At 41.9% G+C, this 24,002-nt stretch overlaps 1 protein-coding gene across 2 annotated transcripts in view; it reads right to left on the reverse strand.

Annotated features, from left to right (window-relative positions):
- Positions 1 to 24,002, reverse strand: part of PPP1R12A (protein phosphatase 1 regulatory subunit 12A) — a 130,063-nt gene that overhangs the window by 33,004 nt on the left and 73,057 nt on the right. The window contains exons 9-11 of one of the 2 annotated variants that reach the window (XM_073000328.2): positions 12,791 to 12,909; positions 2,211 to 2,423; positions 704 to 921 (exon numbers count right to left, since the gene is read on the reverse strand). In XM_073000328.2, the coding sequence (XP_072856429.2) occupies positions 704 to 921; positions 2,211 to 2,423; positions 12,791 to 12,909 (550 nt within the window). The remainder of the gene's footprint in view (positions 1 to 703; positions 922 to 2,210; positions 2,424 to 12,790; positions 12,910 to 24,002) is intronic. The other variant, XM_073000330.2, reaches the window with a different exon arrangement.

The following is a 24,002-nucleotide window of genomic DNA, read 5'->3' on the forward strand; positions in this document are numbered from 1 at the left end:
GCATTTTACCACCACGACTTACACAATGTATCTTACGGTATGTGTTCAAATCAGCAACAGGATTCTGGCCGTTGTACTATTTCAACTGTGACACTGCACTATTTGGATACTGAAATACCATGTAACTGCTATTTGACATTTCCTTAAACAGCACACACAATCCTATTGAGTAAAACACATCTTCTTCTTCCATTTTTTGTCTAGAAATATTACATCTGTGAGGAGAAAGGCTGTTACCATACTGGAAAAAATATTTACCCCTGATATAAAAAGTCCTTCAGAGGTAACAAGAAATTTACAAAAGAAACCACATGTGTAGTTTCTTCAAGGTCTACCTATCCGCAGCTTCTGGAAACCAGCAGGCAACTAAAGCTGTTGTGGCAGGTACACATCTATCTTGGAAAGAAGCAAGAGTCCAAACACTTCTACTCTCCTCAAACTGATAATCTTTTAATATCTGTAAACTCCAGGTCAGTGTAGTATAGCTCTTAAATTACAACGTAATAAAAACATTTTTTCTAATAATACACTTTAAGATCTTTAAGAATATAAATAATGCTATTCATTCAGTTTCTACTTTAAAATGCTTGCACTGAAAAAATTACACAATTCAATAAAAAGAGATGAAATTTGCCTTTACATTTTAGATGTCTACAAATTATTCTTCAGGACTTAAAACTGTTCTCAGAGCAGTTTCTTTTACCTTCTTTGATAGCTCATGTTCAGTGCTGAAGATCCTTCATTTGAGATATTTTTCTTTGCATCTTCTTCCCATTTTCTTCTTGTATAAGAACCACTACCACGTATTAAACTGGATGATGTGTCTCTGTTTTCTTTCTCATCAATGTCAGATGTACTGGCCAGCCGTCTTGGTATTGTTGGTGCAACGTACGCAAGTCTTGTTCCTTTTGTATCTTTCTCCTGGAAAAAAAAACCCAACTTTTAAAACTTGTGTTTACCATTGCTAGTTTTATTTTATAGCCAGAAATTCTACAGTACAAAATGGCTGTACTATAGAACAGGCACCATCAGCTGGTCCCATTCTGAATTGTTAACAGATAGATTTCATGCTACATTTTGCACTTAATTTCAATTGATTTAAGAAAAGACCAGTTAATACAACAAGTACTACACTGAAAACAAGCAAGTTCATAGTTTTCATCTTTAGAATCAGTAGTGGGCAACTTTTTCTGTTACTGTCAGTTGTTAGACTCCATAAGAAATAATCTGTTGGAGGTGTTCATGTTGGCAATGGGCATGGCAGGAGGCCCAAGCCGGCAGATTTCTCCCTGCTCTCCTCCTTTCTCTATCTGTGACAATGTTTTCCTTTTCTTCTACTTGTCCAGCAGGCTACTAAGGAATGTACACACTGGTGTTGCCAGAAGCCCATGATTATACTAAGTCTTCTGAAATTAGTCTGAGGGCTAACTGACCACCCCTTGTTCAGGACTTTCTAGTTCATGTTTAAAAATCAGTTCCCCTAGCAATAATATGTTTAAAGCAGGTTTGTTGCTCATTCTCTGTAGTTTTCACTCTGAAGAAAATCAAACAAAAATTCTAATATTTAAGAGAATGCAAATATGCCAGACATGAACTAAAGCACCCAGACACCTGTGAACAAGTCTAGCAATTGTACAGATTGTGCTTCCTGCACCAGCTGTTAGAAAATCAACATGTGTTTCTCACTGTTTAAGAAGAAACTGCTTTCTTACAATGAAAGCAGAACAATCCTTCAACCTATAATAATCACTTTATTTACTACTTATAGCAATGCTGTATCATTCTTAAGAGGACATACATTTACCAAGAAAACCTGTCCCAAGGCACTAGATAAGTATGAAACTACATGTTTACAACCCTTTCCTCGATTACTAAAGTCTCTCATGGTGCACTCATCTACCTACTACAGTACTTGGATCTCTAAGATGTCACCAAGCTATAAGGCGTCCACACTCATGCTGACCCTCACAGTTATCAAGGATATAGACCTTATTCCATGACTTGTGAAAATTCAGTATAAAGTTCAAAATTTCCAGTCCTCAGTCTTTCTCATTTTGAAATACATACTGTACACTCCTATTCTAAACCCACCACCAATCGAGTAGACATGGTCTAGAGGGGCGGGGTAAAATTAAAATAAAATAAAATAAAATAAAATAAAATAAAATAAATAAATAAATCAGTTATGTTGTTTCTTCTGAAAAAGTTACCTTGTCTTTGTTGTCTAATGAAGAAGACAATCTAGGGCTTGATGCTGAACGCATAACTCCTGTTGAATCCTTTTCTTTCTGAGTTTCTTTGCTAGCTGTAATCTCTGCCAGTGCCCCATAACTGCCAGTCTTTCGAAGACCTAATCTCCAAGAAGCAGGAGACTCGTCCTTTCTCTCTTCTTCTCTGGGAGAAACCTTAGTTGAAGTTGGGAACTGTAAAACACAGTGTTGCTTTTCTGTAAGCCTTATAATTCAAGTGTCCTCTGTCCAGTTAAATATTTGGGGGTGTACATGCACAGGTCACAATATGAGAAATTCTGAAACCTTGACAGGAATGGTATATATCTGTTGCCCTTCTCACTGACAAGTGTGCATGAACTAAGGGAACTATATCTTTCTGCTCAGTTTTCTTGATACCACCACTGGTGGCAAACTGGAGAGTTTTTAGGCTAGCTGAGTTTCTCTGAAAGGGCAGGTGGGCAGGATGTGCAACTGCACAGAGGACACTTGGAGAACAGTAGTTACAGACAAGCAACCCTGTTTTCTCCTTCGTGGTCTTTGTGAAGTCCCACATTTGAAAGGCTAATAAGCTACTTCATTTAATGTCCATCCATCATAGACATCAGATCTAGGGAAATAGTGATGTGTGTTAGCATTGCTCCAGCCTCTAATATTTAGTCCTCTGAATTACCCCAAATTCAAAGCTACTTCGAATATTTTTAGATTATTTCCAAGAGGGACAACAATCAAAGGTGGCACTTGTTTACTTAAGTCAAATTTTAGGCCCATCACAGTAATCCTTTATTGTGAAATATGAAATCTTGCTTCCAAATGGGTGATACAGTGAAAATGCCCTCAGCCAGAGCAATAATCTAACTCTAGGTTTTCCTATCTAGCTGCCATTTGGTCTGTCTAGCAGTGGTGACTTTTCTTTTTGAGTTACACTTTGACTCAAGAAGATCAATTCTAGCAAACTTCCTTAATGAATCCCTATCAAACACACAGGTGCCAAGTGATGGTCTTCCCATAAAAAAGGTAAAGGTAAAGGTTCCACTTGACAATTTTTGTCCAGTCGTGTTTGACTCTAGGGGGTGGTGCTCATCCCCGTTTCCAAGCCATAGAGCCAGTGTTTGTCCGAAGACAATCTTCCGTGGTCACATGGCCAGTGCGACTTAGACACGGAACGCTGTTACCTTCCCACCGAGGTGGTCCCTATTTATCTACCTGCACATTCGCATGCTTTTGAACCGCTAGGTTGGCGGGAGCTGGGACATAAAGGGCAGACATAAAAGAGAATAACTATGCATTGTAGAGATTTTATCACCATATACATATGGTCTTCCCTAATCCCTACACATTCATGCTTAGCTTGAAGCATATCCACCAAAATATATATTGGTCCCCAGCAGCTCAAGGGTACTAAAAGGGTAACAGAAATCAAATAATTAAATAGTTCACACATGTGCATGTATACTCCAACTAAGTTCAACTGCTACATATAGGTGGCTGAAGTTTTTCTTGGTAACAAAATTTTGCGGTGATGGTGTAATTCCGTAATATAGCCGAGTCATTTTAAGTACCACAAAGACTTGTAAATTTTGTGGCAGTCAAAGACACTAGCTAGCATTTTGTTGCATAACTCTACCTATTCAATGGAACTGATATCATAAGCACTTGATGTTAACTAAAGAGCTCCATTTAATATTTCAGGGTACACATGACCCAAGCACTCCAAAATTTTAAAAATACCTCTTTAATTATCATCAATCTACAACTTCTGGTGACACCACTCATGCTGCATGGGCAGAGCGGTGTAACAGGATCCTGGCCATTCATCCAGTCTCAGATCATGCACATAAGGGCAAATATAGCTGCCAAGGAAGATGGGTGTCAGCTATCATTGCTCCTGTCAAAACTCAAGCATTTCTATATGGTGACCAATGTTTGCTAAAAGCAAAACATAGGATCGTGTGCATGAATTAAAGAAGGAAGACACATTCCAATCCTCATAACTTTAAATTTTGAAATCCATGCTTAATGGTATAGTAATCCCCTATGAATGTGTTTCATACATCTGGCGAAGGAAGCAAAACCATATGCAATTTCCTCAGCAAGTTAATGACCACATTAAGAACAATCCTCATCTATTAAAAATAATCACTTTTTCAAAGGTTAGCTTTAAATTTGCATTATAAACTACACATTAAAAATGAGATGCAAAAAAAACAAAACAAAAAACACACTGTTGGAAAAACATGCAACTGCAGAAACAACATTTAAATAAAGACTTGTTAATTGGCAACCAGGGGAGTAATCACACAGAGCCCTCACCAGAGCCTTTTCACCTTTGCTGGGCACTAGAACAATGCCCGTTTTACGTAAGCCCTGCCTCCATGATGCTGGATCTATAGAGTCCACCACAGGTATGACAGGAGGAAGGAAGTCATACTAAAGCCAATGGGGACAAGACATATAGAAAAAGATACAGGTTGAAATGAAAAATATGGCAGTCACTGGTTGAAAAGTCGACGTACTTGAACCACCACTTCACTTTGGAAGAATTGTAGTAAAAGTATGAGGCTTTTTTTATTCCACAAAAGCGTATAAACAAATCTTTGGCTATTCACAAAACCGTAGAGGAAAGCAGCTTATTTATTTATGTACAGCATGCTACAAACTATTGGCCTCATGTTTGTTTTTTCTTTTGTGCATGCTGTAGCTATTGTCTACCACCTATAGCTCTCAGTTGAGATTATTCATATATACGATCAATGGACTACAGCCAATTCTGGACAATATTTACCTCTTCCATGCTCTGTGTGCCATGTTTGTGCTTGCATACTGATACCCCTTCAAAACTCAAGGAACTACTGATATTCAATGGGCAACAGTATGGATACAGAAGAAGGACCCTGCTAGCTGTGTCCTCAAATTTAAGTTGACAGCACTTTTACAGGTCTCAACAATGTCACCCAAAACATCCAAGTCTCCTTTACTTGTTCATCTTTTAATGTGACCTATGCCATCCTTTACCAGAAGTGCCTCTCTGTATTCTACACAGTGAAGACAGGACTGCTGCAATGTAAGGGAATAAATGTGCACATTTCTGACATTAGAAATGGTATCACACAAAGCCAGTGCTGGGATATTTCAACTTTTCAGGACACATTGTCACTGATCTTAAAGTGGTTATCGTAGAAAAAGGGGAAGTTGAGTGGATTACATCCATACATTTCAGACTCAATATATAGGATTAAAAAGAGATCAGGGCTTTTTGGGGAGGGGGAGAAAGAGAGATTAAAATAAAATCTGTTAGTCTTATAGGTGCCACAATACTTGTATTTTTACTTTTGCTTGTTTTTTCCCTGAAAGAGAAAAATGACTACCCCTCTAAAAACTCCTAATATATTTATCAATTTACTTCATCTAAGCTGATTCACTACAGCAAGCAGAAAACGTAGACTGAAGGTTTGAGAAATGACTTGCATTAGCTATGAATTTGTACTTCACATTCTCTCTAGACCTGAGCCAAATACATGTGCCAGCTTTCTGCATCACTACCTGGGGAACTGCAGGATTGGATTCTCTTTTTCAGTCTTCAACAAGCAAACACAAGATACATCTCCCCTTTTACCTAACTGGGCTCCTCCTTCACAATAATAAGTTAAATGATGAAACTTTGTAAGATTGTCTAAATTTCTAACTATAGGATAAAGGTTGCACAGAGCTGGCTACAGATGGTCTTTTGTTAAAGCTCAGCACATTTTACAGCAGGGCGGAAGACTAAACAGTCAGTGCATCCAAACACAAAAACACCTTCCCCACCCCTGAAGTTCCCTCATGGAAGGCCTCTGGGATCTGAAATGGTCCTTCTCACTGACCTTATTGTTCAATTTTGGTGTTTTACAAGCTAAATCTATGCATTCAAAAACAAGTACCATAGTGCTCACTGCTATGTAACTGGTACACAGTCTTTAAATTTTAAATGACCTAATCCTTTATGGCAGTGGTCCTCAACCTGGGGCCTCCAGATGTTCTTGGACTTCAACTCTCAGAAATCCTGGCCAACAGAGGTGGTGGTGAAGGCTTCTGGGAGTTGTAGTCCAAGAACATCTGGAGGCCCGAGGTTGGGGACCACTGCTTTATGGCAGCAAATGAAACTTGGAAAACTGACAATTGTAATTTCATTTTTATGTACACTTTTTTAAAGCAGGCTACTTGGTGGCTAAATTTTGTAGTGGCTGAAATCCTGTTGGCACAATTATGCCCACAGAAAGATGGTGTCTTCACCAACAGGAGGAAATTTTTGGTAATGAAACACTTTCACCCTTTTCTCTTGATGCTTTTATAATTTAAGTATAATTCTTTCCATTGCATGGAAGCCATGTGATCCATGAGACAGAAGCAGAAAGTCTTTCATTACTGAGAATTTCCCCCTCACCAGTAATGTTAGCCAATATTTTTTGGTAAAGAAAGACTTTGTTCTCCTGTCCCAACACTTCCATGCAATGAAAGGGACTGCTTGCAAGTTAGAAAAGATGTGGGAGGAAAGGGAGAAATTCTTCATTAATACAAGTCATCCTCTGCTGGTGACTTTACCACCCTTCCTCACGCATAGCTACATCAACAGGATTTCAGCATTGTTCCACATTTCAAATTTGTACCAGAAAGATTATTTATTTTAAGTGTGTGTGTGTGTGTGTGTGTGTGTGTGTGTATGGGGGTGTTAGTCAAACAGATTGCAAGGGGAGAAAATGTCAAAATCTGAGCAATTAAAGACAGCTCGCTCACCTATAACTAAAGTTCTTTGAGTGGCAATCTGTTTAGCACACATATGGATTTTTTCTCCTGTATAAGACCTTGCTCAGGAACATTCTGGATCTGAGCAATTTAGATGGGGCCTCACTCCCCACGATCCAAGGCCACAGCTGTGCCGATTCATGGTCCAAGCAGGAGCGCACCTCACTCCTGCTTAGGGGCCGCAGCCATATTATTCTCTCTCAGGTTTTTCCAAGTGCTAAACTGTCCCATTAGATCAGGGGTCTCCAAACTTTTCAGCATGAGGGCCACATCATATATTTTACACATTTTTGAGGACCGAAGGAACACATGCACGCACGGAAACGGACCTGAGCCTGCAGTGTTTGCCAGACCAGATAAAAAGGCAAGGTGGGCAGGGTATGGCCTGCGGACCATAGTTTGGAGACCCTGCTTTAGATCACAGTAAGGAAAATGTGGCTCTCACAATGCAGAAAGAAGACAGTAAAACACACACACACAAAACAACAACAACAACAACACCATTGCAAATCAGGTTTATTGTCAAAATTTACAGACTTTCGGCTCTTTGCAATGAACAAATCAAACGAAAGCAATTGAAATAGCACAACACAATGAATGCTTCAAATGATTTCCCGAAATTCAACTGAAATGCAACTTTTTATGAATTCTGCAGTCTCAAAATTATCCAACCCCTTCACGGCAAGCATCTTTAGTACTTAGTAAAGTATCCTTTTGCTGTTATGACCTGCTGCAAATGAGGTGCATAGCCAGACACCAGCTTCTGGCAGCACTTCTGAGGAATTTTAACCCATTCCTCATGACCAACGGCCTTAAGTTCAGTAATATTTATTTTATTTTTATTTATTTAACTTAAAATTCTTGAGTTTCCATTCTGCAACTGCCTTCTTCAAGTCCCATAAGAGATTTTCTATAGGGTTCAAGCCAGATGATTGTGATGGCCATTGTAGAATCTTCCAGAACTTCTGCAACCAAATCTTGGTGGAATCTGAGGTATGCTTGTGATACCTGTTGGAAAGTCCTGTTGGAAAGTCCAATGGTGCCCAAGTTTCATCTTCTTCACAGATGGCATGTTGTCTGAATCCATCTTGCCTTCCACACACTGCAGGTTTCCAAGGCCAGAGGATGCAAAGCAGCCCTAGAGCATCACCAAGCCACCACCATGCTCAACTTTAGGCAGAGTGTTCTTTTCAGCGTATGCTTCATTCTTCTTCCTCCAGACATACTGTTGATCCATCCAGCCAAAAAGTTCCAGTTTTGTTTCACTGCTCCACAGAACAGAATCCCAAAACTTTTGTGGGTTATTTATGATTCTGAGCATATTGGAACCAACTTTTTTGTGCCTTTGGGTCAGTAGTGATGTACATCTTTGAGTTCTGTAACTGAAACCTTCTGCATTTACTTACTGTGCAACCGAAATCTCAGTGCCTGTTGCAACCAAATCTTGCTTCTGGGCTTCTGAAGTTACTCAAGGGTTTTTTTCAACCTGCATTCTCAGAAATCTGACTGCAGCCACTGACAGCTTCCTTTTTCTGTCCCACCCAGATAGTGTAACCACTGTTCCTTTGACTGAACTTGTGAACTATGCTTCCAACGGAACATTCAATGTCTTTGCTATCTTTTGTATCCTGTTCCTTGCTTGTGAGGGGCGATGATCTCTTCTCTTAACTTTCTGGACTATCTTTGTGACTTAGCCATATTTTTAACATGCAGTCAAACGTGACACCAAACCCCTAGCCAGTTCAGGCATTTCATGTGTTCCAGCTTAAGCACACATGGTGCAACTAATGAAGCCCTTGATTTGTTATATCAGGTATGCTTGAGACAACATCTGTTTTGCATATTTTTGTTGTTGTGAGGGATTCTATTCAGAAGGTTGAATAAATTTGAGACTGCAGAATTCATTAAAAGTTGCATTTTCAGTTAAATTGGGGAAAACCACTTGAATCATTCATTGTGTTGTGCTATTTCAATTGCTTTTGTTTGACATGTTCAGTGCAAATTGCTGAAAGTCTGTAAATTTTAACAATGAACCTGATTTGCAATGGGGGTTGAAAATTTTTGATTATGACTGTGTATTAATTACATCAGATGTACACCAGATATTTCACTGGGATCTGGGACTCTAAACCAGAGCTCCATTACTTTTTCTATCCACAAGAGGGATAGAGAGAGTAATGGAGGACAAGGACATGTTGTCCAACTGGTAATCTTTCCTTTTTTGAAGTCTGAAGAAGTCATGCCAGTTTAGTTTTTCCCTGAGGATGGCTAACAGTAGCCACCAAAACCAAAGGATAGTAAATAGGAGCATATAATATGGTTGAAGGCAATAGTGGTACTGGAATCGCTGCTAAATGCAGAGCAAGTAATACTGTGGGCACAGTCACCTGTAAAGTCTGTACTTCCTGTCATAGATGGCAGATGCACAAAAGGTATTTGGTAACAACCCCATGGCTTTAAGAGTTTATGCTGCTAGTAAAATAGATAGAATATTCATCTACTGTGGCTGCACAGACAAAGCTGAAAAGTAGGCTACAGCCACAGATTATTCATGAAGCCTTCATTCAACATCTCCAGCATCAAGAAGCTTTGATACTGTAGTGGAAGGCTGATGGACTCCTAATTATGGCAAGGTGACAGGACATTATGTTTCTGTAAGACATTCTGTCCCAAACTCAGTGATGATATAGATTCAACATTCATCACAATGAAAGAGATGCTAAGAAGGCCTGTTACCGCAAGATGGAGATGAAATATCCAGGAATGAGTGAAAGGAGAAGAAAAATACTGATATTATAGCTCCCTCTTGGAAGATCCCTAACATAGTTTGGCATTTTATCTTTGTGGGTAAAAGCCCTCTTATATCAAAGGAAAGCTACTTTATAATCTGGAGGTCAGTACCAGGGCTGACCATGCAGCAGCTGTCAAGCCTGAGAAAGTAGTGTACACTGCCGTTTAAATCTGTCAATGCCATTCAGGAGTAGTCAAGCCCACATGGTTAGATTTCTCACATATACTGCATAAGACACCCTGAAAACTTTTTTTAAAAGGATTTTTTCATACCATACTAATTCAGTCTTTGTCCTTCACCACTGAAAGGGAGTTCTTACTTTCGATTTGTTTTGTGGCATCAAAGCACACCCTATTATTCCCTTTAGGTACCAGTTAATACCGTCATCAAACCTTATGGCCCTGCACAATACTAATAACGATAGAATGGAAATATTTCCAGGAGGTAGCCATGTCACAGACAAAACAAACAATTATTTTACAGAACCTTGAAGTTTAACAATTGTCTTTCATGGACTACAGTCCACTCCATTGGATGCAGGAGAATAAAACACAACCTCCTCTCCATTGTATAGGATACTTTAAAATCTCTCATCAGTTTCCATCTATTCTCAGAGCCGGCCAAATATCAACCCCACATTATGTCTTCCAAGTAATTCCCTATTTTAGAAAGGAGAGTATAGACAGCTGCAAAACAGCTCTGTCCTTGTATGGCTATGCTTCCCTGAAATCTGTCATTGACAGAGAGAATTAAGCAAGTGTCAAATGATGTGGCTTTCTGAAAAAATATTGGCCATAGTTGTTGTAATATGTCAGGAGTCCCTGGAACCTGACTATCAATAGCAAGCATTGTGTATATTTCCTTACTGCTACTGCTCAGCAATTCCTGTGACTAGAAGCAGTTCAACAAATCACATCACCATGTTTGCTTAGTGTAACGGCTGCGATGACGTCACCTGCCTATCAATGTTATGCTGGAGCTCTTCTGCCTATAGCAGGGCAGGAGGTGGGACTCCAGGAGGTGCAGCTATGTATATAAGGGGGGAGTGAATGATGTGTGGGGGAGATTAGCTAGGAGGAGAAGATATAGTGGGAGTTAGGGCATGTATGTTATGAAGTACTGTGTTAGATAAGGTCTGAGTGATAGAGTGATTGAAGGGATTCTTTATTTTAATGATTGACTTATTCAGTTCATATACTGATTTACTATATATTAAGTTGTACCAATAAACAATAATTTTTATTTTTAAAATCCATACCTTTGTCTGAGGAGTCAGATATATGTGTGTGGTTGGTGGCAGCGTGTTAAGAGAAAGAAACTGTGAAGTGGCATCCCCTCTGTGACGTATGAGGAGGCAGCCACACTTAGTATGATGCCTGAACAATGAATTCTGGCATTCCTCTCAATGAACAACATTGTTTATGGTTGACTGACCGCTCTTGTGGTGAAAAAGATAAGCCAGATTCCCTATGAGTCTGTGATTGGTTATCCATTCCTGTAGGAGATACCCCAAATGGGTGGAGGGCAGAAGCCATTCACTCATAAATGACAAGCCACGATTCCCTGGAATCCTGGCTTGCTGTTGCATCTAAACTGAGCATTACTTTCAGCTCTATGTTGTAACATCTTTGAGTATTAAAATGGGGCTTAAGACATTTTATATAAAAATCTGCTGTGTGAATTTTTAAGCAATAAAGTAAAATCCATGCTTTTGAAGCCATATTCCATATTTATTACTTGTCACTTGTTCTGAAGTAGTAGTTAAAAGAAAAACATTTTAGGCTTAGGGAAAGGGACAGCTAGAAACTATCAAGTTCTGCAAGTACAGAGGTGCCCCACTAGACGCTTACCCCGCATGACGTTGAAATCGCTTTACGATGAGTTTTTTGCAATCACTATTGTGATCGCAAAATGATGGTTCCAATGGGGTTTTTTCACTCGATGTCGGTTAGGAGCCTGCTTTGCGAACCGTTTGTTCGCTGAATGATGATTTTTCCGGCTCTGCAAAATGGCTTCCTTTCGTAAAATGGCTTCCCTCCCTTCGCAAAATGGCTGCTTTCCGGACCCCTGCTTCGGAAGACAGCGATTCTAAACAGCTGATCGGCAGTTCTCTATGGGCAATCTTCGCTGGACAATGAGGTATTTCTCCATTGGAATGCACTGACCAGTTTTCAATGCATTCAAATGATTTTTCCCCACTTGACAACGATTTCGCTTAACAGCGATTTTCCTGGAATGGATTATTGTTGTCAAGCGGGGCACCACTGTATGTGAAATAGCTGTTTGGATAAAGACCACTACTGAAAATTGTGGGCAATGCACATAGATTATAATGTTCACTGTCTTTATCAAACATTTCCCCCAATGAATCTAGCAGATACAAAGTTCTTTTGTATAGCTGAAAAAACCCACCCTCTCTAAGAATTATATGTAGAATAAAGCAAAGAATAGGAAAGTACAAGCCACAGGAAAAGGATGTGATGAAGACCCCAGCTGCAAAAGGATTGATTTAATTATTTATTTACTTAGTTTACCCATTAAGCCCTAAAATTTTCAACATAGTTCTTCCCCAGAGTAACCCTTCAACAAAACATTTCATCCTCTACACACTGGTACAATTGATTTCTTTTTAGAGCACACCAACTACATCCCCATTTTACAAATAGGAAAAGCCGACTGGCCCAGTGAATCCATGAAAAAGTAAAGGACTAAATGAATATTTTGCAAACTGAAATGCAGTCTTCCATCTACCAAGCAAGGTTGCCTGGCCCAACTGTAGTTGGCGCATTACACCCAGAAACCTTGACACAGCAGCATGCTTAATGAAACTCAAAGGCTTATACTAAAGCAACAGTGTCACTCAAAAGATTCTAAAATGATTTCTGGTTTTATGTAATGGTACTAAATGTATCTTGGTTGAAGCATTGCTTTTAATGTTACAAGAGACACAGTTCACTGTTTGTACTACTACAAACTGAAACTGTTTTACCTTTTTAACAGGGGATGAAGGTGTCACTTGACCAGAAGGAACAGATGGTGTAGTCACAGCTATGGGAGCAGCGTGCACATTGGTAGTATTTGAATTATTTGTTGTTGGTTTGTTTTTTTCTGTAAATAAATAAATCATTCTGTGTTATTCACAATTCACAGTACTGCAATTCACAATTCATATCAAGATAATGAATATTTTGCAAACTAGACTGGGCCTTTATCCATATATTTGATGGTACTGTGAAAATCAAAGGAGAATTTGATTACAGAACATTACAGCATAGTGCAAATTGTTTTACAGCACTAGAGTCTGTTATTTATGGCCCAGAATATTCAGGAAACATTAATTCTCTTCCAAATTAATAGAAAGTATATTGACATAACACAGTAACATGCATTACAGAACAGAATAATACCATGAATGAAACTATATTAGGGGGGGGGAAGCATTACACTTTAAGAGAGACAACTGTATAAAAAACATTGCTAAATATATGGCTGAAAAGACACTTGATGGATTCACAAAACTGTCAGTTCTAGTTTTTAGCATTTCTAGTTATAATGACATTATAGGAGGTGGTATAGGTCAGTGGGTTGAAGCATTTGAGCCAGCAGTGGGGAGTTCAAATCCCTGTCTCTCAAGAGCCAGAATAGTTGAGACCACCTGGAATGTGTGTGGTTGGTGTGATTTCACGCTTGCCACCAGGGTGGCCTTTGGCAAACTGCTTGATCCTAACTTAGCACTTTAAAAACTCTGAGGAGGTCACTATTAATCAAATTACATTATAAGGAATGGTAAACCAGAGGTCCAGAGTGGCCTAGTCTACCACTCTCTTTCCATCCTCTATTCATCAGTTCTTTTTGTCAGCTGTTTACCTGTTCTCCATCAATCAGCTATGTCATGAGGGGAGGGGAGTAGACAGACAGAAGAGCACAAGATAGGGAAATTACATCTCCTATGGGGCTCTCCCTACCCCAACCTCATTGTTGGGGAATAAACAAGAAACAGGGCTCACTGCCGTAACCAGCAAAGCAGCAGGAGGAGAGTTAAAATCTACCTTTATTACAATTCAGAGAAGTGTGTGGCTAGTTGTGAGTGAAAGAGGTTTAAGCAAGGAAGAGGAAGAAAGTAGTGATATTCTGCCAGTTAGCACCAGCCTCAGTCCCTTCCACCACAAGTAAGTAACCCCATGCCTTTTCATCAAGACAATGTGACCCCCCCTATTTTTGGAAAAAGATCATGTGTCCCAATATAATAAATAAGACAGGTTAACACAGCACTTGCAAAATATGAGTGTAGTTTGTTTAAAGGAGATCTGGAGAACAATGTTGTCGATCTTGCTTGTTTTGAATAAGCAGAGTTGTGTTTTTTTTAAAATCATAATTCCTCAAGATGCAACAATGATTGCCAGGTCTGGTTGAAAGCAAAATCTCTGATTTCCTTTTTGAAAGCATGTGAGGACAAGGCTGTTCAAGATAGTTCATTCTTATAACAATCAACAAAGAAATGCATGCTTTGATGCTAGGTCTGAACCTAGCAAAACATTCTGTATCACAGCCTCAAATGCTAATAAATTATAAGACATGGAAATGAAAACAATGGATTTGAAATTTTTAAAATTTCATTTTCAGATTGCCCAACAACTGAACTTCTCCAGGCATCTACATACAAGTTTAGTTAAAAATACAAGATCCCAGGTAAAACCAAGATAAAGCAGAAGCAAGAAAAATAATGTACCATATAATAGAACTAAACATAAAATCAGAAGCAAGAATAAAACAGTGGCTGAAATCCAACAGTAACTTGCGACTAGATTAGGCCCACTGAATCAGGCAGGATTGTTGAGTCACCTGCTCCATCAGTTCTACCAATTCAATTGGCCTACACTACTTGCAACTTACTACTGGATTTCAACCACTGTTTCATTCTTCTTCAATATTCATAACTGTTCTTTTTCTTTGTGGCCTCGGAATTGCACATTTGGGTGACTTGTTAGCTCACTTATCAGAAGCAGAGTACTGAAAAAAGTACTAAAGAAGCATCATTATGATTCCCAACATCTATTCTATAATGGCTTGCAAAGTAACAGGGTTGAGACCATGTTTCTGCTTTACCAACATCTAGTAATGGATCTATTTCAGTAATGTAATCTAGGATCCCATGCTTCTCACAGAATGGCTACTCAACCAAAGTGATACTAGCATGTGTGTTAATTAGTTAGTTGGAGAAATAGCTATAGTAATCAATTTTGTAAAATTACGAAGAGAAATGGGCCATTCCTTGCATATCTCATGGTAGCAAAGAAATAACTAGGTGAGAGAGTGATGCTAACAGTTTCTTTTCTGGCTCTTGAAGGTTCCAAGAATGTCTGTGCAGGTACAGAAGGAACTTATCAGTGTGAATCCGAGACCTGAAGAAAAAATAGCTGAGCTTGGGGAAGAGGTACCACTTTTGGTAGAAGAGTTCACAAGTAATCTTATGGATATACTGGTATGGTGAATGATGTCTTAATATGCAAAGCTTGATGAGCAAATGTTATTGACACCAAAAATAACTTTAAACATCAGCAGGAAGAACTCTGAAGTTACTTTAGGTTTAAATGGTGGAGACATTAGCTGTGTCAGCACCACAGAAACTGACCAGGATAGTACAGGTGTACCCTTAGGTGGGTATAAATTACTCAGCCCTGGCAAAAATCTTTTAATTACTGGGTTTGTGAGGAGTGAGGGTGTTGAATATGCATTTGGTTGATGGCTACAACTGCCGCTAAGTGTACACACAGTGAAGATTGTGACAGATCATCCTTTTCCAAACATAACAGAAACTGAAGCACAAAGTCAACTGCAGATAACCAACAGGGATGAGACTACTGAATTTTTGTAGTATATGGCTTTGAAGACTACAAAACATGTAGTACAGAGTTTGAGGTTTCATAGTTGAAGTCTCAAAACCTTAATGAACTGTTCTGTTAATAGACCTGGTTGAACTAGTAGGGGGTAGAAACCGCTCAGGACAGGAGGTACAGTGCTGCAGTTTAAAGCTGGAGAATCCACCATCTGTTTTGTTCTCTCGTAAGTTACACGAACATTCATTCAATTGATGAAATTCAGTAGTATGTCATAGCTAGAGTAGGCCATTAAATCAGTGGAACTTACAGAGGAGTTGGCTCACCGAATCTCCACTGATTCAGTGGGTCTACTCTAGTTGTAGCTTACTACTGGATTTCAGCCAATGTATGAGAGGAAATGGGGGAGAAGAAAAAGGAAGTCTCCCTTTGTTGAAGGAAAGCACTTCACTGGATAATGCCCCTGCCCAAGAACAGTAAGCATATTTATGAATCTCTTCCAAAGCAGTAAGATCCACACATGGCTAACCTCAATGCGCACGACTTGCTGGAAAACAGCCTATAGAGTCTTTCTTTCATGCACCTGAATCTGCCATCAATTTAAATAATATGTGAGCTGGCTTTGTATCCCTGCATTATGAATTGCATTTGGGAGAGTATACCTGTTCACACACCATTTCCATAGCTGAAACCTGAAGGAGCTGGAAGGCATGCTGTCCTGTTTACTGATATAATACATGCTGGTCATATTATCTATATATCTGAACTACCTTTCCCATCACAAATATTTTGAATGCTTTGAACACCTTGAAGACTACCAGAAATCCTAAATTGTGGATGTGAGTGCCATGTTATGTTGGGAACCAGATGACATGAATTTTGTGAGCACAAATAGAAAAACTAGCAACGCTCCTTCTAACTGTTACTAGAGCAGTGGACAAAAAGGAACTGGGGTGGAGTCAATCAGGTGTGCCTAGTAATGATAAAGGAAGGTGGGGCTCCTGCCAAGAAGCTACTCAGTAGGAAAACTTTGCAGAAGATTCTCCATGCAGGTGCCAATACCCAAACGTGTGAGGTCACAGATGATCACAAAGAAGAACTGTTTGTTTGAAAAGTATTATCCAAGTTGCATTTTTAGAACTTTAATGAAGTATCTTTCCAAGAACAATGACTGGCTTGCTCACTTGGATAAGAAAAATAAACAATAAGCCTCTTAACATTCCAATATTTTTCAAATCACTCAAACTACTTTTCTGAAATTCAACTTTCAAATGTATACTACACAAAACTGCACCAAAACAGCACTCTTATTCAGCTACAATCTTTCAAGTATCACAACATTTAATTGTGAATCCATTTTAAACCAGGCAATGGGAAAAAGGGGAAAGTACAAATTTGGAACACAGAGATTCAGCTCCAGGGAAAAGTCTAACTTCTCTAGCATGCCAAATAAAGTATGATGAAAGCCTTGTTGGTATTTAAAAACCTCCAAGTTTACATAAATTAATTCTTGTGTCACAGTCATATTTTCCTGGCACAAGTCACCATAGTAGCAACAAAGAAAACACAGTAATGAGAATCATGTAACTCATGAAATAGTGATGAGACTGAAACTTTAAGCCATTATTAGAAATCATACAGATTTCTTAAACTGTGACCTTCCAGATCACACTATAATATTTAAGTGAGATAAAGAGACGTTATTTACCTGTAACCATGTTTCTTTGAGTGGTCCTCTGTGAATCCACACAAATGGGTTTTACTGCGCCTGCGCAGGACTCTTTGGAATATTCTTGAGCTTAAAAAGATGTGATTAGTAGGACGTTGCCCCATGGCACACATGCTCCCCCCGCCTGTAATACATCAGTTCCGAAATGTTTGCCGCTGTCAAGGCTCTGACTCCCATAAAGCTTAAGACACCAAGTGACGGACAGCGGGGAGGATGGGCAGGATGTGTGGATTCACAGAGGACCACTCGAAGAACCATGGTTACAGGTAAGTAACCTCTCTTTCTTCTTCGTGGCCTCTGTGAATGAACACAAATGGGTGACTAGCAACTCACTTTCCAGAAGGAGGGCTGTCACACCAAGAATGAAGTCAGCACAGCCCTTCCAAGACTTGCTTCTTCTTTGCCCTGACATCAAGACGATAATGCATCACAAAAGTTGAGGGTGTAGACCAAGTGGCCGCTTGACAGATGTCAGGGACTTCAACGCCACACAACCAGGCTGTAGATGTTGCTATTGCTCTTGTGGAGTGCGCCCTAAGCACCTCTGGTGGAATCATGCCTGCCAAGTCATAAGCTAGAGTAATAGCAGAGACAATCCACCTTGAGACTATCTGTGAGGAAGCAAGAGAATCCTTTTGTGGGCCATGGAAGCACACAAAAAGTCTGGGGGAAGTGCAGAATTCCTTAGTCCTGGAAATGTAGAATGCTAAGGTGCGACGAACATCGAGGGAGTGGAGCATGCACTCAACATCAGGAGAGGAATTTGGAAATAACATTGGAAGAATTAGAGGTTGATTAACATGGAAATCAGAAATCACTTTGGGAAGAAATTACACACCTGGATATAAGATAACCCTGTCTGGGTAAAATTGAATGTAAGGGGCATCAGCTCGAAGAGCGGAGAGCTCGCTTGCTCGACGTGCAGAAGTTATAGCCACAAGAAACAAAGTCTTGATAGAAAGCAGTTTGAGATTCATTGAGGCCATGGGCTCAAACGGTGGATGAGCACGCGGGTGGAGGACCACCTGTAGAGACCACTGTGGAAGTGGAGGTTTTCTAGATGGGTGCATGTTGCACAAACCTCTCAGAAATCTCTTCAGGGTTGGATGAGAAAATAAACAAGAAGCCTCTGACCCTTCAGGCTGGTATGAAACTATCGCAGAAATATAAACTTTCAACACTGAATGAGCCAAACCTTGGTCGAAAAAATGACAAAGGAAATTGAGAAGGGTACCCAGCATGACAGGAACTGTGGGCAATTTCCGTGATGCAGCAAACTTGATGAAGGCATTCTACTTATATGAATATAGTAATTGAGTAGAAGGCTTCCTAGTCCTATTTAAGACGTCGGCCACCATGGGGGAATTCTCCACGCAGTAAGATGTAGAGAATTGAGGTCAGAATGAGAAATCTGACCTTTGTCCTGAGTTAGAAGGGATGGTTGAAGAGGGAACCTCTGGAAGTCAGTAGCCATGGCTCTGAGAGTGGTGAACCACGGTTGTTGAGGCCACCATGGTGCTATTAGAATGGCATCTTAGTCCAGTTGACGGATCCTATCGTCCACTAGACGAATGGAATGGGCAGAAAGAGATAAAAGAGACTGCCACCCTAGTCTACCATGAAAGTATCGCTCAGAGAGTTCTCTCCTCTTCCTGCTCGTGAGCTGCATTTTGGCTTCCTGCCCTACTGCATTTTGCAGGGCTTCCTGCCCTGCTGCATTTTGAGTTTTTCTGGGTGGCAAAGATGTGGAGACCTGGCATCTCCCACTGACTGCAGAGAAGAGAGAAGATGGTGTCATTGAGGGCCCGCTCGTGAGTCTGGGTGGTAAAACGGCTCAGCCGGTTGGCAACCTCATTATTCTCCATGGCCATGTGAAGAGCCACCGGAAAAATGTGGTGATCGTAACACCATTCCCAAAGCTGAATCACTAAATATAGAAGATGTAAAGAATGGGTGCCACCCTGTTTGTTGATATAATACAGGGTGGTCATATTGTCCATGATGAACCTGGACCCCGTGACCAGCTATGAGGAACTGGAAGGCTCAGAAGGATTTGATGACTGCTAGCAATTCTAATTGATTGATATTCAGCAGTCTCTCTGAGCTTGACCACAAAGTGTGGATCTCTCGATGACTGCAGTGCGCACCCCATCCTGTCTGACTGGCGTCAGTTGTGACCTGTACCGTGAGCTGGAGAGGCTTGAATGGGCGGCCTACCAGGAGGTGAGGGACCACCAGGTGAGTTGGCAAGCTAACTCCGGGGTCACTAGTAGACGCTTGGAAGGATGATCTAGCTGAGGGTTGAACTGGGATAGGTACCAGGCCTGTAAGGACTGCATCTTCAGTCCTACATGTTGGAGTACCGATGTGGTTGAAGCATCAGACCAAGCAGGTGTTGTGTATGATGTGCAGTGACTGTTGTGCAACGCTGAAAGGGGCGAATGGCCTGCCTTAATTTGAGTATTCTTTCTAGGGGGTTAAACATCTGGGCTATGATGGAATTGAGACGTGCCCCAATATAATCCGTGGTCTGAGATGGCTCAAGACGGGATTTTCCGCAATTGACTTGTAGGCATTAATCTGCCAGAGTCTGTAGGACAAGGGTAATGTCTCTTTGGGCTGCGCTGCATGACCATGCTACTATCAACCAGTCGTCTATATATGGGAATATTGTGATGTTGTGCAGATGAAGATAAGCAGCGACTGGGGCTAGACACTTCGTGAAAGTCCTTGGAGCAGTGGACAGGCCGAAGGGAAGGGAACAAAACTGGTAAGTAGTGTCCATGAAGAGGAAACTGAGATATTTGAAATGGTGTTTGTGAATTGAAATATGAAAAATATGCGTCCTGGAGATCTATAACCATGAACCAGTTGCCTGGCTGAAGTAGAGGGATGACTGATTCCAGGGTGACCATGAGAAAATGCCTTGGATGAACGTAGGTGTTCAGCAGTCTAAGATGAGACGGAGACATCCATCCTTTTTGGGAACCGTGAAGTAACATCACTAGAAACCGTTCAGAACATCTTGAGGAGGCACCCTCTGGATAGCACATTTTTGAAGAAGTAGTGTAACCTTGTCCTCTAGAGCAGGTGAGTACGCTGTGGGTCTGACATGACCAAGAGGAGGAAGCTCCTTGAATTCCAACAGGTAACCGAAATGTATGATGGTAAGCACCCAAGTGTCCTTGGTGATGGTGGACCACAGCCAGCCAGGGATGATGGGGATAGTCCAAGAGAGAAGAGTCAAAGATACTGTTTGTTTTTTCTTGTAGGTCGACGGAAACCTTGTCTGCACTGAGCAGGGGTCTGGGACTGGAAAGGAGCAGCAGAAAAGGAAGGCTGAGAAAAGCTGGATCTCTCAGGAGCCTGAGCCAGAGGTTTGTAAGGGTGACAGGGGTACTGGTATGATTGATGGAATGTGAAAGGCTTACGCCACTGGTTGCGTTGATATATGGGCTGTTGAACGGCCCTAGTTACGAACATTTTAGGTTATGAACCCGATCTCATCACAAGTAGTACACCCTACTTGCGAACGCGGATCGGGATACAAACCCAAAAGGCAGGGAGAAAGGGCAGGAAATGCGAATTTCCTGGCCTTCCTCCCTGCCTTTGGAGCTTTCAAAAGGCTTCCTCCGACATCGGCGGAAGCCTTCTGAAACCCCCGAAGCCAAAAAGGCAGGGAGAAAGCGCGGGAAGTTCGAACTTCCTGCGCTTTCTCCCTGCCTTTTTGGCTTCGGAAGCAAGCCGGGCAGTTGGGGAGAAATTGGCTCCCTCCTTTCACCCGATGCTGAAGGAGACTCAGCATCGGGTGAAAGGAGGGAGCCGGTTTCTCCCCGGCAGCCCGGCTTGCTTCCGAAGCCAAAAAGGCAGGGAGAAAGCACAGGAAGTTCGAACTTCCCGCACTTTCTCCCTGCCTTTTTGGCTTCAGAGAGCTCCGAAGCCGCCCATCACGATGGCGGGGACCCCCAGGGAGGTCTCCCAGGGCTTGCACGCCACCATGGGAGACCTCCCTGGGGGTCCTCGCTGCCATGATTGGTGCCCTCAGAGGTTTCAAAGGGCTTTCCCTGACATCGGAGGAAGCCCTCTGAAAGCTCCAAAGGCAGCGGAGCCAGCAGAGCGCCAGGAGGCTAGAGCAGGCCGGGCGCCAGGCCGCTCGCCCCCGGCATGGAGGCAGGGGAGTGCCGGGAGGCTAGAGCGGGCTGGGTGCCAGGCTGCTTGCCCCCGGGCGTGCAGAGGCAGGGGATCGCCGGGAGGCTAGAGCTGGCCGGGTGCCTGGCCACTCGCAGCCATTGGAGCACCAGGAGGCTTTGGACTGGTAAGTCCTTTTAAAAAAAATATTTCTGTGTGGGTTTTGGAGGGTGGGTTTGGACTGGGCGGGTTATGTTTCTGTGGTGTGTGTGTGTGTGTGTGTGTGTGTGTGTGTGTGTGTGTGTGTGTGTTTCGCAGTCCCAACGTGGGACTTGCTCTTTTATTTATTTATTTTTTTGAAATGCTGGAACAAATTAAATTCCGTTCCCATGCATTTCAATGAGAAATGGTGGGTTGACTTACGAACTTTCCGAGGTACGAACGTCCTCCCAGAATGGATTAAGTTCGTAAGTCTAGGGCCCACTGTATAGGTTTTCCATCACCTCATCAGTTTTGTCACTGAAGAGGCCTACGCCATCAATAGGCAAATCCTCAATACGGGATTGAGCATCATCGGTAATCCCTGCAGACCACAGCCATGCATGCTGTCTATGAGCAATGGCAGAAGCCAAAGATTTAGAAGAAGCATCAGCTGTAAGGCGGGATTGAAGCTGTTGTTTAGCCAAAGTAATGGCCTCAAGGTGGGTGGGTATTCAATGCACTTTTTCTAACCTCTTCAGGAGCAGCTTGAAGAACAGGGAGGATTTTGTTCCATAGCTGCCTGTGATAGGCCCCCATCGCAAGCTGGTAATTTGAGACTCTCATAGCGAAGGAAGCCAAAGAATATAGATGACGACCCAGTACGTCTAGTTTCCTTCCCTCCTTGTTAGTAGGAGTAACTGAGGACCGATTGCCTGCTCGGAACTGATTTGACTGAACGATAATGGAATTTGGCGGAGGGTGCTTGACTAAGAACGCTGTACTGGTGCCATGAGTGCGGTAGTGATTCTCCACACGTCTCGAGATCTGCATGGACGTCAATGGTTTGTCCCAAGACTCCTTAATAAGACCCAGCATGGCAGGGATGAATGCCAAACTTAATGGAGGAGATTTTTCTTGATTAATGTCCTCAAAGACAAGGTCATGTTTGGGATGAGATGGTTGTTCAATGTCCAGTTCCAGCAATTTGGCCATATAAAGAATGACCTGAGTGTAGGAAGTAAAGTCTTCAGATGGTGATGGAGGATGCACATCAGCAACATCAGAATCTGGGGTTGGTAGATTTGACAGGGACTCCCTGGATGATTCAGAGGGAGGATCATGATCAGAAGCTGTTGATGCCGAAGATTCTTCAGAGGCCGAAAGAGCTGGAGAGGGAGATTGCTGATGACGTCCAGAAATAGAAAGATGGGTTGTTGCTGGGACCTGACAGTCGGAGCGGGATAGGCATCGGGAGACAGACTGGCACGAGGTCGAAGCTGTCGGTAACATAGAACATTGCTGCTCTGATGGAGCAGGCTCGTGTCGAGTGGACTTGTGTCGAGACAGAATCGAGTCATGATACGGTACTTCAGTACTAGGCACATGGTTTTAGATTTCTTAGACCCCGGTACCATTGGATCGGGCTTGTGACTGGCTCTGTGTCAACTCCAAACAGGAGGCAGGGACAGCGACAGAGAGGATTCGGATGGGGCATAAGCATATCGAATGCGTTTGGGGCGCTCATAAAACCTTGTAGTGAACGGCGGGGTCATATTGGTCGAATTGGCATCAGAAGTGATTGCCATATCGATCAACATCATAAAGAGGCTCTCCATATCCAGAAAAGGCATGGCGTTGAGATGGATGCGGGACAAAGATTACCTCCCAATACTGCAGAGGTGAAGAGATATGATGCCATTTTGCTGTCCTCTTCCTTGGAGGAGATTGTAAAACCGATGCCTCCGAGTTCGACAGGTGTATTACAGCCGCCCGCCCAGTCGAAACAAGACTAGAATGGGCTGAGGCTGGGCTGGATATGATATCAGCCTCAGAATGGCCATGACTTGGCAACAAGCTCAGTATGGAAACTGAAGTTTGAGCCTGAGCAGGCAGACTCAAGTCTCCTACTTCAGAAATGGAGCCTTGGTCCGGGATGTCTCTTGACGATTCCTCCAGGATGGGAGATGTGAGGGAGACATGGACAACCAGCGGCTCATGCGGCTGATGAGGTTTAGGTTGTTTTGTTTTCTTTTGCTGCACTTTGTCTTTATCCCTTTGCTTTTTAGCACATGGAGTCTTCGCCGACACTGAAGAGGACTTCAACATCGAGGTTGAAGTTGATACAGACGGTAACTTGGGCTTGGAAGCCTTGGTAGAAGGCCTTGGCGAGGGAGTCGTAAGAGCCAGCGGGATGGAAGACTCAGACTGAGAGGTGGAACTGCGGTAAGTTCCATTGTGGGGCTGGTTGGCAAACTGGAAGGTGCCAAAGATATTTCCCACTTGTGGGACCTCAGCCGTTGAAGCCG

This window comes from Pogona vitticeps, chromosome 5 (genome assembly GCF_051106095.1).
Source record: "Pogona vitticeps strain Pit_001003342236 chromosome 5, PviZW2.1, whole genome shotgun sequence".
Lineage (NCBI taxonomy): Eukaryota > Metazoa > Chordata > Lepidosauria > Squamata > Agamidae > Pogona > Pogona vitticeps.